At 40.9% G+C, this 18882-nt stretch overlaps 1 protein-coding gene across 1 annotated transcript; it reads left to right on the top strand.

The window, feature by feature from the left end:
• Positions 1-4117: 4117 nt before the first annotated feature.
• Positions 4118-18184, top strand: arsj (arylsulfatase family, member J). The gene is made up of 2 exons (XM_072376607.1): positions 4118-4893; positions 16226-18184. Exons 1-2 carry the CDS (start codon positions 4583-4585, stop codon positions 17622-17624), a joined length of 1710 nt encoding a protein of 569 aa, XP_072232708.1. The 5' UTR covers positions 4118-4582; the 3' UTR covers positions 17625-18184.
• The last annotated feature ends 698 nt before the right edge of the window (positions 18185-18882 follow it).

Genomic DNA, 18882 nt, shown 5'->3' with positions numbered 1-18882 from the left:
TAGTATGGGGATGCAACAGTGTCCATGGCATGGATGACATTATGTGAAGGTACCATTGATGCAGAGATGGATGTTGGAATTTTGGAGAAATATGTCACAGTACCATGAAGGATCTTTTCTTGGAACGTCTGTGGATATTTCAGCAGGACAATGTCAGACCTTGTTCTGCACAACTTCCAACAGCATGGCATCATACACACAGAGTGTGTGTGCTTGACTGGCCTGCCTGCAGTCCACATCTGTCTCCTATTGAAAATATATTTTGCATCATGAAGAGGAGAATCAGACAACAACGCCCACAGACTGTTAAGCAGCTGAAATCTTGTATTCAACAAGAAAGGACAGGTTTCTCAGTAAAACTGCAAAAGCTACAATTTCTGTCAAAAACGAACAAAAGGAATCTGATGGAACACAATTTGCCTTTACTTCCTGAGGACCATACAGCAGCTAAGACCCCAGATGTTTTTCTCTGGAATTGGTGAAAACCTAGAATGAGTAGAAGGAAGAATAATGTTGGAATTATTCATAAAATGGCCTAAATTATAGGTGGAGATAATGATAGAATAAGACATTTTCCTTTTTTTTTCATGATGACATATCAGTTATAAGTATACCTTGTCCCCATGTAGTACACAGCATTGTTTGGAAGGCTCAGTGTGCCTCAGAACCTGGCTTTTTGCATTATCCAAGAAAGATTAAAAGTCTCCTGTACATATTTATCTTGTTCTAACTAGATTCTTTAGCACATACAGAAGCCTATAGTTTTAATGTCTGGGTCTGGTATTGTGACCAGAAAATTCCATACAGCAAGTGTTTAGGATGAGATATGAGATTAGAGAATCTTTTATAAAATGGAATTCTTTGAGGGACTGATCATGGCCAAGTTGGAGACTTGGAGAGTTAGAGACCAGTTAGAAACCAGTTGTAAACCATCTCATAAATCAAATCTCAGCATAGCAGACATTCCCCGTCTATCAGCTAATCAGCAGTTATCTCCACTGAGAGATCAGGTTCTTTGGACTATTGTAGACTCCACCTGTCCCACCATCAGTTCTCTCTGGAATGCCTGTCACAATAACATAGGCCGGGTGAGTGCCAAAGAATGTGTGGGTAATCTGTAATCTCCATGTCAACACTGACTCTTCTTACACTCTGGGATCATTCCACTGCATTGGTTTCAGATTCAAGAGACCTTGATGGAAACATCAATTTAAAGCTTTCCACTGGTTGTTCAACTTTTTTTGGTTTGTTTTTTTCTACACATGGTTCAAGGAAATATAACGATACTTCACTTTCAAGGGGACAATAAAATTTGGGAACAATTTTACAGTGGTTGAGTTTTTCCAAACAACCCATTTAGCATGGGCCGCACAATGTAAAATTTCCAAACTTAATAAAATTAAACATTTAAAATAACCATTTTATCAGTATCAGTGTATGAAAGTGGAGGCCAGCAATCTAGGCTAACTAAACTACACTCAGAATGTGTAAGCTTAGGCTCACTGTTGCCAAGATGGTTAGACTGTTGCCCCTAATCATTAGCAAACATAAAAACATTTAAAAACAGTGAGTGAAGTTATTGTAATATTGCATACTTTTTTTAACCTAACGTGAGCCATTCACAAGTGAAAGTGCAATAGAAAAGTAAGGGATGTGCTCAAGAACACAACAAAGAGTCTGAGTTTTCACCCTGTCTCCCCATATTCCAACCAGATGGCATCTAGTGGCATCTATCCAAGTCAAGCTCAATCCACAAAGACTCCATCCCACCAACCCACTGGGCACCCAGTGGGCAATCTTTTGCTAATGTCCTGGTACCTGACACGTCAAAACATCTGCATATGTTCTATTTTGTTGGTGTGCAGTATAAGTTGCCAGGGTGAGATGTTAACCACCTTCTTGGAACAGAGTATCCAGGGTTGAACCTGAAGTTACCTCACTAAACCACTAATCCTGCTTGGTAGAACATCCCTCTGGTCACTTCACTGTAGTAATCTGACACAAAGAATACAAACAGCTATGTCTGGAATTCCATTAAGCTACACATGAGCAATCTGAGTAGACCCTCCAACCACTAATCTAAATACCTTGCCACAACATAGACATAGTGCTTACAGTGGAAGATAGCTCTCAGGTATGCACCAAGAGGCTGGAACATGACCTCTCAGAGTCTCGGAAGCTTGTATGTATATATGAGGATGAGGGTGTGGTAGCAATTTGTGTGGGCACTTTCCCATTTTTAAAAGAACAAACAAAGGATTTCTTGGAGCAGATGGGCCATCTGGCTCCCTATACACTGTGCCACTGCATTGTAAAAGTTGGCTATAGCGATAGGTGGTGAGTTATGATGAGCTATCTTTTCTTTTTTATGAATCACAGTCAACAGAAGTGGGAGGACATGAACACATTTCATACCCCCATGCACTGTAATGAGTCATAATTTGATGCACAGACAAGCTGGAGACTCTTCTGTGTGCTGTTTGCTCTGAACGATCCAATTTGTCAACTTTGTTTCCAGCCAGACGATATATTCATGATTTCATACTGCTGGGTTGTTGGTTGTGTTTTTGCATGTGCTATGGATGCATGCACTGCCAGTACCTGGAATTAACAGCATGTGAGGGTCTTTCACAACAGCACTTTACAGACTCCCCAGACACCTCCTGCCTGATTCAGTGGCTCACAGCAGGCTTCTTTATATAGCAGCTTGAGATCATGCAAATATGTGCAGTTATACTTCAGAACAAGGTAGAAGCTGATGTCTTACCTTTGAGTCAACAAACACCTTGAATAGAAGCAAGCCTCGTATTTAGAAAAAACTTTTTAGAAATACTGAGGCCTATCCATGATTCTAAAGTCTACCTTTTTAAGGCGTACACCAGCACACTCACCAACTTTCTAGGGTATGAGTACTTTACAAAGTTATGACCTATCTTTATTCCTACCAATTCATCGGCCAATTTTGAAGTAATTTATGTTAGTTATCCTGATTGAGGTGTAAAAAGAATAACTCAGCTGGTTGATGACCTTCCCCTATGCTAAATACTAGCTCTTATTGGGAATCTCTTTATCTTATTCTGAGTCTTCTGAGATTTTGTGCATGCTGAACACAACAGGAATAACCTATAAGAATGGGCAAATCAACTAATATTAATATAATTAAACATGACTGAGCTGTAGTTTATGCAAAATCCAGAGAACGTTGCAGCAAGAATAAATCTTACTGTGTTGGGCGCATGGTAATAAAGGACTTCATTAGGATTGTGATCTTTGTTCCTCTTCTTTCCTCGTCCCCCGGTATGGCTCGGCTCTATTACATGTTAAATATTGTAAACAAATATAAATAAAAAGGACTGGGATCCGCAGGTCCCACAGGACCTAACAGAATCTTGTGGGAGCAGGTGGTTTTAATGTTTTTGCAGGGGGAGGGGTCAGAAAATAAACTGCGATCCCGCAGTGACAAAGGTTTGGTACTTTCGGCTTTATCTACAGTGTTGGAATTAACTAATTAGGTTTTGCAGTACAAATTCGAGGCTCAGCATAAGTTAGCGTTTTTGTTTTCTTTTTCATTGGCAGTTAGCAAACAGCAAATGGTTGCATTACTGCCATCATCAAGAAGGGAGTATGTTACAAGCTTTGACACTTAACTAACATTTTTTATTATGTTGATCTAAGTTCATGAAAGAAAATAAGTATAATATTTAAATAGGTTTATCTTTATCTTGTACTTACCTTTATGTCGTGTTCTTTTGATTAGGGGAACTTGCATTTAAAAATCTAACAAAACTTAGATTGCTTTTTGATTGTGATTCATACTCAGCCTTTTGTGACTTTTGCACAGAAAAGTTTTTATTAATTTATAAATTTAAGTTTTTGCGATTTAACGAACCTGAATTTAGATTATCAGCGAACTGGGAGACACTCAATTTTCGACAGTCTTCCTGAACCACTGTTAGTGATCAGAACTTGAAATGGATCGAAACACAGTTACGGTTCTCTCAATAATAACAGATAAAAACAGAAAATAACGTGACAAATCATTCTCTTTTGTAGCACCACCATGAAGCAAGGGGATTACGAGGTGCTTGTGAACGCATCATGGCAGAGTCTGCAGAGGGGGAGAAGGAAGTTCTCAGATGGAGCTGCTTCTGCCTCCTGAACACAGCCAGCGTTCGGATTCAGAGCTAAAGGCGCCGACGTGCCACAGGATGGGGGGCAGCTGCCGTCCGCTCGCTCCATCAGCTGCTGCTCTCTGTGGAGGCTCTCTGGAAACTCTGCGAAGCCTTTGACAGAAGCTGCACAGCTGGAGGAATGAGTGACTGTACGCGCTTTAAACATTTGCTACACAGTGTGCTGTCAAAGTGGAGCAGCTGATGGAGGATAAGCGCTGGATTTACTGACTGCTTTATTTCCTCAAAGCGTGAAGCTTTCACAGGACTGTGGGTCTGTGGGAAAAGACTGAACACGATGCGAACCCGATTTCCAAGTGTTGCTGTTCCCCCTGAACATGTGCGACGCGCCCCCGCTCGCGCTCGCACGGACCGACAGTAACGGCACACGCGCATCTAAGTCAGGCTGAAACATGTTTATTCTGTGGGTCCAGTTGAGTTTATTCCTTAGCTTCGTCGTTTCTCAGACATGGAGCTTTCAGGTGTCATGGGAAAACTGGAAGAGCGAGCCGCGCAACCGCGGGAATGAGTTTGACAAGCCGAGCTCTCAGCCGCACATCGTTTTCATCCTGGTGGATGATCAAGGTTTCCGTGATGTTGGTTACCACGGTTCCGAGATCAAAACTCCGACCCTGGACCGGCTGGCAGCTCAGGGAGTCAAACTGGAGAATTACTATGTGCAGCCGCTCTGCAGCCCGTCCAGGAGCCAGCTCATGACCGGCAGGTAAAACCTACCAGCAACATCTCTTTAGAAGGACAAAGAAGAGGTCCAGGTTGTCTGCCACTCTACTGGGTATTTAAATGAGAAGACTGTTTAAACAGAGCAGGTGTTTATTTCAGAGGGATTGTCATATTTCCTCACACTAATCCCAAGTGATCAATGGAACTGGATGTGAAAAATCTTCACTGTAACAGCTACCGGCTTTTATTCTGAGATATGAATGAAGAAATATTACTTTTAGAAGCAGCTGCAGGATGAGGGAGCTCAGCATCAGGAGAGATCCTCCAAGGCCACGAGTTATCTTTTACAGCCAAGGGACAGTTGTTTCAAACCTGTCTGTGTGCCATGCTGACAGATAAAGGCAGAATGTAAGTACAACGAGGACTATGTCAGCAATAGTAACTCCTAAATAAATTTAAAAAAAATAGAGGTTAGGAGCTTGAATAAGATAACTGGATTTTTTTTCTTGGATCTTGAAGACATTTCAGCTCTCATTTGAAAGGCTCTTTCAGTTCTAAACTAGACGGTGGGGATTGTCAGCTGATAAGCAGAGAGGGGCCGTTCACACTTGGCAGGTCATTACAGTCACATGTGTCACTGACCAATGTCTGTGGCGTTTATCACCTATAAATTGTCTTCCTGCCTGAAAGGGTGAGTTTTGTTCACAGCATCCAAGGTGTGAATGGTTGAGAATCTGCCTGAGGAGCAGAGCCAATGCTGCTCTGTAGGTGCTGGGAAGGTGATACCTGAGACCACCTCCTCTGTTCAAAGATGATTTTTCTAGTTCAACATAGATGGCTTCCTTGAATCCGCTCTCAAACCATCTGCCTTCTCTATCCAGAATGTGATCGTCACTGTCCTAAAAATCAGTGTCCTTTCTCCTTGAGATGTAGGTGCACTGCTGAGTATTGACCTGAAGAAGTGGCTCTCCTATGTTGTGCCATGCGCTTGTGGAGCTGTTTTTGGGTCTCTCCTATATGGAGGTCCGCGCACTTTTCACTGCACTGCATACACAACACCACTCAGTTTGTGTTTGGATGTTTTGTCCTTTGGGTGAACCAGGACATCCACAGGTTTGAAGAGCTTTCTTGGAGTTCTGACGTTCCTTTTGTTTTCCCTCAGCCATAGTAGGTGCACTCTTCGCCCAGTGATGTAGAGTTCTGATGACAGCCATTTGTGTTTTAGTGGATGATGTGAGTCAAAAGGCAGGCACTGATCTGTATGTGTTTCTTGTAAACCTCAGTGTTGAGGTTTCCCTTCACCTCAATGTGCACAGTACAGTCCAAAAAAAGGTCAGTTTGTTGTCTATCTTATCCTCCCTTGTGAACTTTATGTTCACAAAAAGATTGCTTATAAAATGTTTCACGTCAGCAGTTTCCCTCATTGAACATTCAACTTTGCAGGGCTTCCCCATCAGCTCCATCATCTGTTTCTTTCTTCGAAAACAGGGGGAGGCTTTCAGGGCACCACTGGATTTTGGCAAGCGTTCAAAAAGATAATAAGAAAAGTGCAGGCCCCTCTATGTTCTATGACCTCTGTGCACTGCTCCAGTCAAGTCTCAGCTAACATTTGTGTGGAAGTATAGGTGTATCTTCAGGCACAAGTGTCCGGTTGTGTCTGAATGAAGGATATTCAGTTTCATTTAAATAAAATTTAAACAGTTTTATTTATAAAGCGCCAAATCATCTCAGTCATCAATCATCTCAAGACACTTCAAAGATACAGTCCAATTGAAGCCAATTAGAGTTCAGTTCACTTTAATACAATCATAAGCCAATCAAATTATTTTCATTCTAAATTGGTTCAATTAATACAGAGCCATTTAAAAAAATTGGGAAAACACCATATATATATATATATATTGCCAAAAGTATTCACTCACCCATCCAAATAATTAAATTCAGGTGTTCCAATCACTTCCATGGCCACAGGTGTATAAATCCAAGCACCTCGGCATGCAGACTGCTTCTACAAACATCTGTGAAAGTTGAGTCGCTCTCAGGAGCTCAGTGAATTCCAGCATGGTACCATGATAGGATGCCACCTGTGCAACAAGTCCAGTCATGAAATTTCCTCTCTATTAAATATTCCACAGTCAGCTGTCAGTGGTATTCTAACAAAGTGGAAGCGATTGAGAACGACAGCAACTCAGACATGAAGTGGTAGGTTACATAAAATGACAGAGTGGGGTCAGTGGATGCTGAGGTGTATAGTGCGCAGAGGTCACCAACTTTCTGCAGAGTCCATCGCTACAGACCTCCAAACTTCATGTGGGCTTCAGATTAGCTCAAGAACAGTGTGTAGAGAGCTTCATGGAATGGGTTTCCATGGCAGCTGCATCCAAGCCATACATCACCAAGTGCAATGCAAAGTGTCGGATGCAGTGGTGTACAGCACGCTGCCACTGGACTCTAGAGCAGTGGAGACGCGTTCTCTGGAGTGATGAATCACGCTTCTTCATCTGAGAATCTGATGGAGGAGTCTGGGTTTGGCGGTTGCCAGGGGAACGGTACTTGTCTGACTGCACTGTGCCAAGTGTAAAGATTGGTGGAGGGGGGATTATGGTGTGGGGTTGTTCTTCAGGAGCTGGGCTTGGCCCCTTAGTTCCAGTGAAAGGAACTCTGAATGCTTCAGATACCAAGAGATTTTGGACAATTTCATGCTCCCAACTCTGTGGAAACAGTTTGGGGATGGCCCCTTCCTGTTCCAACATGACTGTGCACCAGTGCACAAAGCAAGGTCCATAAAGACATGGATGAGCCAGTTTGGTGTGGAAGAACTTGACTGGCCTGCACAGAGTCCTGACCTCAACCTGATAGAACACCTTTGGGATGAATTAGAGCAGAGACTGTGAGCCAGACCTTCTGTCCAACATCAGTGTCCAACCTCACAAATGAGCTTCTGGAAGAATGGTCAAAAACTCCCATAAACACACTCCTAAACCTTGTGGAAAGTCACTTAAGTTCATATGCGTATAAAGGCAGATGAGCGAATACTTATAATATAGTATATGTGTGTATATATGTATATAACAAGAAGCATTGCATGAGTGTGTGTGGGAATGGGTGAATGAGAAGCATGGGTAAAGTGCTTTGTAGAATCTCAACAAGGTTAAAAAGGCACTATATAAGTGAGGACTATTTACTTAAACTTAGAGAATCCAGACTCTCCCCTTTTCCCATTCAGGGAAATTAATGCTTTGTATGTCAAGTTCTGTATGTTTTTTGTGACCACTAATCTGCCCAAATTTGAAAAACTGCTTGATCAACTGTAGAAGGATGCAGAGGACAACTCAATTCTTCTCATCCTTCAGTTTTTATTTTCTTGACGTTTGAGGATTTCAGTAGATATGCGTAAATAATGGAGTTGAATAGAATAGGTTGATAACCTTCAAGAAACAGAAAATACATTCAATTCAGTTTTATTTAGATAGCACCAAATTACAACAATTGTCATCTCAAGGCACTTAAATAATATATTCCAATTCAAGCCAATTGAAATTCAATTAATTGTAATCATAATCCAATGAAATCCAATTAATTAATTTAAAAATAATCCAATTAATGTAGAGCCAATTCAAAAACAACATCCTAGCAAAGGAAACCAACAGATTGCACTAAAACCTGTCTTCAGTCCAATCTCCCGTCCTGAGCCTGGGGCGACTGTGGAAAGGAACGACTCCCTTTTAACAGGAAGAAACCTCTGGCAGAACCAGACTCAGGAAGGGTGGCCATCCGCCTCGACCAGCTGGGGTTTGAGAAGACAGAAAAGAGGGAAAAGAGGGGGGATAAACACCATAACGGCATTCAAAGGATACCTGTTGGAACAGGGAAACACAAGTTAATGACCACAATAATGTCACATGTACACAATATCATTTGAGAAATTAAACAGGGGGAAAAAGAGAGCAAAGTGAGGAAAGGTGTGACAGATGAGGTCCCCCAGCAGTCTAAGCCTATAGCAGCTTAACTATGGGATGTTTCAGGATTACCTGAGCCATCCCTAACTATAAGCTTTATCAAAAAGGAAAGTTTTAAGCCTAATCACACACCACAAGATTTTTCACCAGACTTAACTCAGTGGTGTGATCTCTGTTTAAGCAGTTCCAGCCATTATGCAGGCAACTTTCTCTCTTGACATTAATTTTACACTATGATATAAGCAGGTCAAGGTCCATTCAGATTCAATCATTTTTATTGCATAACGTCATTATGGTAGTCTGCACAAACTTGTCATCATGCGTGTGTTCTGCTAACTGCACTGTCCTTAACTATTTGATAGGAGTTCATTTGTAGCCTAGGCTATTTCCTCGTTTTTCGTTGATTTAGTGGGTTGTTTGTGGGAAGAGTTTCGCCGAGACCGCCTGCACTCAAACAACCAATCATCGTACTGAGCGCGTCTAAAGTCGTGCACGAGAATCGTAATCCATAGCAACGATGCAACACTCTTTGTTAACTCTTAGTGATTTATCCTTAGTATGAGTAGGTTTCAGTGGCTTTGTGAATTACTTTTAAGGAAAAACTCCTACGTAAAATGTTTTAGCGCGAGTTAGGAGCACTCCTAGCGGTAAGATAAAAGCTTTGTGAATACAGTCACTGGTCTAAACCACCAACAATGACAGGTGTGAGCAAGTGGGACTTAGCAGTTGTGACAGAACGGAATTTTGTCATTAAAACTCAGTCTGTAATAATAGATAACATAGAAACACAAAGGCCAAGGAAGAGGTAAAACTGGAGAGATGGCAAGGAAAGTAAATAAGGAGGCTGCCAAAAGGAAGACACAAACTATTTCAGGACTGACTTTGATTAAATGCAGAGAGCAGAAACGAGGCTGCTTATTTGAGCCATGTGTGAGGAGGACGTGAAACAGAAACACAAGAGGAGCCCGCAGCCTGGGCAGCAGGTCTGCTCTGGAACCTTTGTAGTTGGAGTAGCGGCCAGTGCACTTGTCATGTGCCACTGGCGATTGCCAGTGCTTAGTGGTTTGAGTGTAATGATGTGTGTGATTTGTTGGCCTTGTGGCTGGTGGTTGTATAAATAAACCAGTGAGATAGCATGATTATAGTCCCATTTAAGACCCAAACTCTGCATTTGACTGCATTTGTGTGTGTGATAAGATGTGGAAGTGACCCACTGACTGCATTTTCCTGCACGGCACACTTACTTGTGTTGACTTCAACCTAGATAAAAGATGCAGACATGCTGAACCTTAGATATCTGGACCCTGTGATGAGGCTACAATTTCATGCCCTGGGTGATTTTAAAATCAGTCAGATTGGACATATGGAAAGGCTGCAGGAAAGGGGAGTATTTCTGAGGGCTGCAATTGCTGTAGTGATTATTTTTAGGGCACAGAAGTGTCTTTCATGTTCACCAAAACTTGTAATGTTAAGTCCCTTGAGTTCCCTTATGAAACTCCTCATATGTCAAAGAGAAATTACACAGGGATACCTTGGAGTGGAGTTGTGGAGGTACCACAGGCCACACTAAACATGACATTCCTATTACACGGGTGTAACCTTTTAGTAAATGAACACCGTCAAACCTGCATGGGGCTGCAAGAAGTAGAGCTAGGCCTCTAGTGCAGTCAAGTCTTAACAAACATATGCATGTCCTAATCAATTTCCACATGTATTTGTTTTCCATACCATAAGCCCTCCTTATCTCAGTCCCATTGCTCTCTTGGCATTGAAATAAAACCCTTTGACAAATTAAAATAAATCAGGTGAAGGACAGAAGTGTGAACAAGATACTTATATAAATGGGATGGATTCAGAAGCCAAATAAAGATAATGGAATAAAAAGTAATTTTATGGACATTTAAGGGCAAATAACAAGGCTGAAATCTACATACACTAGCCCAGAGCGAGAGTAAGCAGTCCTTGAGGCGGCTCAGGGGAAACGAGTGGATGTAGGTTCCCCGAAACGAGAAGTTAGCATCATCCAGGATGTTGCGTCCATCTCAGCCTTGTGCAGGCTGAAAACCTGGCTGGAACACCACGACGCAGGAAAGACTAACACATTTGGCCATTATGAACGCTCACAGTGACCTTAAGGATGAAAGCCATGTTTCAACCCTGCTTAAAATTTTCATCAGAAGGTCAACTGAAAGAAGATCCACTTTTGGAAATGCATGAAAGCCATTTTCTTAACAAAAAAGATGCTATGTTCATCCATTCTAGTTCTCTTATAACTGCATGCTTTTATAAAATAACTTCAAACCAAATCCTTAATCATTGATAAGTGCGTATGCTTCCCCCGCCCCTCCCAACAAAACCCTACCTCCCTCTCAGAAAATAGTTCCGACGTCTATGGACCGAACACTCATCATTAAATCAACCTGTCAATCTATGCGTGCACAGGTTGGCAGTGGGGAGGAAGAACTCCCTTTTAAAATGATGACACCTCCAGCAGATCCAGACTCATATTTCATCTCCTGATTTGAGATCACAAAAACCCAAAGAGAGAGATGCAGTTTGGTTCAGTCTTCTTATTTAACGCCACAACTCACAACTAAGCAATCTGAGGGCAGTAGACAGAGAAAGTCAAAATGTTCAACAGTTAGATTGTAAACCAATTCAATTCAGTCCAAAAATGCTGTTCATGAAAAGGCTGAAAAACATTGTTTCAAGTATATGTTAAAAATTTACATCGAATTGGTTTGTCAGTGACGCTTCTGGGAGTAGTGTTCTTGAGCATTTTAACCGTTTTAAACAGGGGTTTTCCAAGTCTCAGATGGTTCGCCTCCCTTCAAACAAAGCTTGGATGAAGATGACAACTCATTTAACCTCCGTTTACTTGTTTCATTTTGCTCAAATCCTAGATTCCCCGTAATTATGTGATTTGATCCCAAAAACACTCAGCAAAAAAGCCAAGACTGCCTTTGGGAGGCTCTTCTTCCCCTTTGAAACCCTGTCAGTTTTTAACCTCGCACACATGTAATGGGAGAAATGAACCTCTGTTTGAATCACTCCGGCTGTCTATACAAGCTATTGAACTGTTTATGTAAAGTGATGATGTGTTCAGGGAGCATCAGGCTTTTCTTTTTGCTTGATTTAAGTGGTCATTATTTTACTCAGATCTCCTTACCTTATGATGAGCTTAAGTTAGCGTCAAAGTGAAATAATAAAATAGCTGTAATACAATCTGACGGCTCAGCCACTTTGTGGGGAGTTTGTGTTCCAGTCTGGTGGTATGTTAGTGTGTTGTTTTTGTTGATTATAGAATTGAATTGTAAATTATTAAGTTTATTGCTGTGTTTGGCACATTGCTCATAAAATCATGGAAATCTTTAGAGAATTTGGTCTAGTCCATGGCGAGTAGAGGCTTTATCGGCCTGACCACTGTCTGGTTCTCCTCTAACCAACTCCTCTTTGCTGAAAACTAAACCAGACACATCTTTTTTTATCTCCCCCTGTCTGGTGACGGTTTGACTGCATCCTACTAACCTCAGCAGAGAGTGAGAGAGGTTCAGAAGACGGACGAGGGTAAAGAAGCATATGGCTTTGTCTGTGGCCTATCTCCCTGGTGTTATGCTTCCACTCAAAGCAGACATGCAGATTCAGTAATTTCATAATATATATATTCATAATTCATTTGCCTATGAAAGGAGACACCTCCAAAGTCCCTGTCTGTCTAAAAAATGACTAAGTTGATTTGGCTCCTTATGAGTTTGAAGGTATGATGCAAGCAGCCCACTTAGGGTCACACAGACGGTCAGCAAATGAACAGCCACAATCTGTTAGGAAAATACGGACCTCCTCAAACTGTTCAAACAGTCTGGTCAGTACTTTACTCTGAGAAAGCATCTAATCTCCATGTGAAACAGCAATGATTCATGGTCCAATCCCATTTCCAGGCAAAGTGTTGGCCAGGATTTGATAAAGTTAACCACATTAACTGCTGTGTGGAGAACACTACAGAGCTCTGTATGTGTATGTATCTGTCTTGCTAGACAGGGCATTTCTGTGGATGATGCAGTGTAAAAAATTTCAAATGCAGAGTCCCCTGCATAGCACCCGCTCCATTTGTACACACAAAGACAGTGTTCCCAACTTAGTCCTTCTTCTTGCATTTTAGTGTTCAGCTTCTTAAAAATATCCCAACGTGTGCAAGTTCCCTCCAGTGACATGCAAAACATGTCCTCATACACTTTTACCTTAATGAATGGACAGGTCAGTCGATTCATCCATTTGCGGTAAAAATTTTCTAAACTTTCCTGTACTCTGTCCATGAGCAGTTTCCTTAATGTTATTTTGTGATGTCATGAATGCGGCACCCAATTGTGTCATTTGACAGCGGTATAGTCATAGCTCGGCATATGAGGCTCTCAGCCATAGTGAAATTGATTGAGCCACCTGATATGCCACTTCATATGAAGCTGGCAGGGACTGTGGCATAGTCATTCACAGTTGACTTTTGGCTCTGTAGTTCTTTCTCCTTATGTTGACAAAACTCTAATGGTTTGTTCTTGTGAGAAGTATGTTTCCTTTCCAAATGTCTCATGAAGTTTAACTGGTTTTAAGCTTTCATATGCAAGCGGCTCAGAACAAATCCACACTGTGGATAGTCCACATTTCTTTTGGCTATATATGTAAATCCATATTGAAGAAAGTCAGGGTGATACCTCAAAAGCTTGTTGGGCACATGCTGGTACTGTCAGACTTTCAGGTAATAGTCCAGGCAAAGTAGCGTTTTACGACATACTAATTGTAAAATGGCTACTAGATGTAGTCTGCTGTAGTTGCAAGAAAGACTGCAGCACAAAAAAAATGCACATGTAAAAAACATGGACTCCCTTGCACTGCCATTTGCGGAGAATGTCGTGGTACTAGCTGCACAAATTCACAGTTGCCTGATTTATCCGATGAATATGACCCAGAGGAGAAGAGCTAAGCAAAGAGGAACTGATATATTAGGAACTGATATAGGGGGGGCCAGAACCAAGAGCCACAGAGAAGGGGTCGAGGATCCAGGCTGGATTTAAAAAAAAACAAACATAAAAAACTTTAAAAAGAAAAACTAAAAAAATATAAAAAACACAAAAAAAAACTCTCCCCTATTGTTGCTACCTTGTCGTGGTGGGGAGGCTTGTGTGCCTCTGTGACCCTGAAGACTATACTGGCAGGGGTTATACCCCTGGCAGGTACTACAAAGCCAGTTTTCAGGTTAGAGGCCAATCTAAAAGCAGAATTGCCATCACCTATTGGCAGTAGGATGATTGGATGAAGATTGGGCCGATATATTTGTCATGAGTGATGTTTCTGCCTATGCAAATTAGTGTGGAACTCATGTGCATATTCAAATTAAATTAAAAAGAAACTTCTAATACAAAAAAAGTTACTTTTCATGTAAACTTTTACCATGTAAAGTTTTATTGTGGTAGGAATAAAGGAAAAAAAATCAAGCCTATTTGGGTGTATTTTGGGCATTTTCGATTAGTGTATAGCTCATTCCCGTATTCAAATTCATTTTCAAAGAAACTTGTAATACAAAAAATTTTACTTTTCATGGGTACTTTCAGCGTATAAAGTTTCATTTTGATGGAGAGGTAAAGGAAAAAAAAATAGCCCCTTTGGGGTGTATTGTTGTTTGGCCTTATTGGCACACATCTCGGATTAATGAGAATTTAACATATTTCCTCAACTAGGATTTCTTAGGACTTTTAGTATGTTGTTCTGGACACCTCATAGAAATTATCTAAGCTGAAAAAAATTATTTTACAATTAGTTCTATTTTTGGCTCCAAAATGAGTTACTTTACCTGGACTATAATCCACCTTGAGACACATCTTGTTAGCTCAAGTCTTGACTTGGATGACTTTTTCTGAGAAGCCATTTCTCCACAGTTGATCCTTGTGATAGGTAGCAAAACTTTGATTGTGCATCTCAAGGCGTCAAAGTAATTTTTTTTCTTCTTTTCTTTTGTGTGTGTGTTTCCATTAAAAGACCCCTGCATGCACACTCTAACTCAAAAAGACACCCCACAAAAGCCTATCAGTCTTAATACAAAAAAATAGGAAATATAAAGATATTGCCAATAATAATAATACTAATTATAATCACTATTGCTACCAATATTCAAGGATTCAAGGAACTTTAAACTTAAACTTTAATTGTCATACCAGCTCACATTTATATGTTTACGGTACAAAATTAGGACTCAGATCCCTCCCGGTTTAAGAAGTCTAATAAATAAGTATAAAAAAGAAAAAATATATAAATATAAAGTAATATAAACAATATATAATATAAAATATATCAGTATATTTAATAATCTATATGTAAAATAATGACTGTCATCATCATCATTTACCACCAATATTGAGAATAACAATAATATTAATAATGATGATCTGCCCTGTGCCCATACTAGTGAAAATCAATAAATAAATGCCTTTCTAAAGAAAAAAATTGTCCTATGGGAAGTCCCTTGAGCCAGCTGTGGAGTTCATTTAATAATAGTTCTGTCCAAGCTGGCTGCCAAAATGACTACAACAGCATATTCAGCTGTTTCCTGTCTAGTTTTGAGTGACAGATCGTCTGTTATTGCTCACAGCAACCATCACCCATCCACCTCCTGTCACTGCACTGCTTGACATCAGCTGAACAATACTTTCTGTTTGCCAGGATATAAGCAGTTCTCTGTCAACTCAGATTGGTTTCATTTGGACCGGGTCCACTGTAATTAGAAATGTACTGAAAATGTAGCAGTGTGTAATTTCCAGGACAGATTTTCTCTGGGACCAGACAACCTGTTCCCTTTAAATGGGCGGTGAGAGGGGTGGGTTGTGGGTAGAAAAAATATTCTTAAGTTTCACAAATTCATACTTGTAGCATTTTCTATGTTCACATTATCTGAGTAAAATTGAATTCAGTAGCATGTGAATATTATGTAAATATACTATTGCAGCAACGGCTATTATTTAATCTGAACCAGTTCATGTGATGGGTTTACAATTTTGGGTTTGGAAAGTGATAGCGAGATAGGCTTTTAGCAATAATCCCATAAATTCAGCAACATGGTCTTAATCACCTCTCTTTCTGTTTTTGATAGAAACTCCTGATTCATCAATATTAAATCCAGGTTCAATGTTTGGCTTACCAATAAAAGGCAGGTTGAATAATATTTAATGAATAAAGTGTTGTATTACATTTACTCCTGCTCAATATTGATTGCAGTTTTAAAAAAAGGACTGATGAATTAAAAAGAATGCCTCTGCAAGAAATCTGTATGTAAAACAAGCCTTGTTCTCTCTGCTGCTCTGGTGAATTTTTGACTTTTTACAGTATATCTTTGTTCTTGACATTAATGTAACTCTGCCTGTTTTTTCATAGGTATCAGATCCATACAGGCCTTCAGCATTCCATTATTCGAGCCACTCAGCCCAACTGCCTACCACTGGAAAATATAACCCTACCCCAGAAACTCAAAGAAGCAGGTTACTCCACTCACATGGTGGGAAAGTGGCACCTGGGTTTTTACAAACGTGGCTGCCTTCCTACCCAGCGTGGTTTCGACACTTTCTTTGGCTCCCTGCTAGGAAGCGGGGATTACTACAGCCACTACAAATGTGAAGGCCCTGGAATGTGTGGCTACGATCTCTATGAAGGGGAAGAAGCAGCTTGGGAACAGGACCGTGGTTTGTACTCCACTGTGATGTTTACTCGGAAGGCTATTAGTATCCTAGCCAATCACAACCCTCGCCAACAACCTTTGTTTCTCTACTTAGCTTACCAGGCAGTTCATTCTCCGCTGCAAGTTCCTGTACGCTACCTTGAGCGCTACAAGGGCATTCCAAATTCACAGCGCCGTAAATATGCGGCCATGGTCTCCTGCCTGGATGAAGCCATCCACAACCTCACGTTAGCACTGAAACGCTACGGTTATTATGACAACACTGTTATAGTGTACTCCTCAGATAATGGGGGCCAGCCTTTAGTGGGTGGAAGCAATTGGCCATTGAGGGGGAGTAAGGCCACTTATTGGGAGGGTGGCATCAGGGCAGTGGGCTTTGTTCACAGTCCTCTGTTGGTGAAAAAAGGGACAAAATGTCGATCTTTGGTTCACATCACTGACTGGTTCCCTACACTGGTGACTCTGGGTGAGGGTACCTTAGATGAAGATCTAAATTTGGACGGGTATGATGTGTGGGAGGCTATCAGTGAAGGCCACCCTTCACCTCGCCAAGACATTCTTCATAACATTGATCCAATTTACATAAAAGCCAAGAATGGTTCATGGAAGGCTGGGTATGGTGTATGGAACACTGCCATTCAGGCTGCGCTCCGCGTGGGCCACTGGAAGTTGCTTACAGGTGTGCCAGGCTACAGTGATTGGGTGCCCCCACAGACCTTCTCCAATCAACGGCTAACTAATCGCTGGCATAACGAACATGTCCGTTGGGACCGTGGTAAGTCCATCTGGCTATTTAACATCACAGCTGACCCATATGAGAGAGTGGACTTGTCTCAGCATTATCCACATATCGTGAAGAAGATGCTCATGCGGCTTGCACAGTACAACAAGACCGCTGTGCCAGTACGCTATCCGGCCAAAGACCTGCGTTCTAACCCCCAGTACAATGGTGGTGTATGGGGACCCTGGTACAAGGACGAAAAGGAGGAAAAGGAGGAGCAGGAGAGATACAGAAATTTGTTCACAAACCATCTGGGTAAAAGGAGATGGAAAAATAAATCAAAGAATAGAAAAGTGAAAAGGAAGGCAGAAGATTAGCTTACCAAACCTGTGAAAAAAAGCTCAGTTTGCCTTTTCTCAGGGATTAACACTTCCTGTTTAAGGATTGTCTTTAAAGTAATTTTTATTCCAGGTAGTTTTAACTGGACTCCAGTATATAATGTATTGTAGACATTACCGAAAGCCTTAGGATTATTTGTTTTAACACTACTGCATGCCCAGACAGCTAAGACCTCATGTTAATGTTGGGGGTGCTCAAAGGTTCTGTTGTCTGCTTGAACTGTTGTCACTTTTGGATTCTGCCTGTAGATTCACGTTTTACTTAGAGTACAAAATAATTCTTCCTTGACAGTTGCCATGAAATTTGATAGAGAAATAAAGTAAGACATAGTTTTGCTATGTTGTTGACTGCAGTGCTACAGTATCGTGGAAGCAGATGTCGAATTTATGATGTATGTGTTTGTGTATGTTGGTTTTTATAAGCACACTCTGCCTGTGCTTTAGAAACTTGGATTTTTCTCTTCTACATGATGTCTGGTCTGGCACCAGGCCAACCTGTATGTAAGACAAACTAACAAAATAAAAACCCCAGACACAAAGCTTTTTGTCACCTGCTATCTTGCAAGCTTCATCTGGTTTGCAGTTTATTACAGATAGATTTTCTTTTTTCTCCTGATAGTAGGTACTCTTGTAACTGGAAAAGTTTGAACAAATTGTTTGCTTTTGGAAGGTGATACAAGACCATTAATGACATTTTACTCATGGAAAATGCAGTAAACTTGGATCTTACTGGCGATAAAGCCCTGATTGCTTTCTTGCAGTCCTTAAAATTTGCCTGCGTCATCAGTTGTGCTGCACTATACAAGATGTTGCATTCATTGGAAAAGAAGACATTGAACTATTCATGTGGAATGAGCAACTTTAAAACATTATTTTCATATGCATCTGTTGCTTGGCACCCATAGAAGCAGAACTCACAATGTGCATGGCTGATTTGATATGCTCATGGGTGTTGGAAGTGATTGTTTACAAGCCAATTTTCTATTTGCTTGTGGCCTCACATATGTTTCTGGTGCAATCTAAGGGGTTGCTGAAGTTATGAGTTATGAGCTAAACAGCAGAGTGCCTAACTTCGATCCCCCCGTCTTTGCACTGTACTTGGTGCCAAGTTATGACCTCAGACATCTTGGATAGTGGCTCAACTTTCATAGAAGCATTTGTGTTAACAGCTTGCATGCAAAATTATATGAAGAAGGTTCTTTAGGTATTTCCAAAAATTGTAAAGGAGCTTTTTGTA

Source organism: Leuresthes tenuis, unplaced genomic scaffold (genome assembly GCF_036924035.1).
Source record: "Leuresthes tenuis unplaced genomic scaffold, fLeuTen1.0.hap1 SCAF_22, whole genome shotgun sequence".
Classification (NCBI taxonomy): Eukaryota; Metazoa; Chordata; class Actinopteri; order Atheriniformes; family Atherinopsidae; genus Leuresthes; species Leuresthes tenuis.
This window is presented reverse-complemented; position numbering and strand designations above follow the sequence as displayed.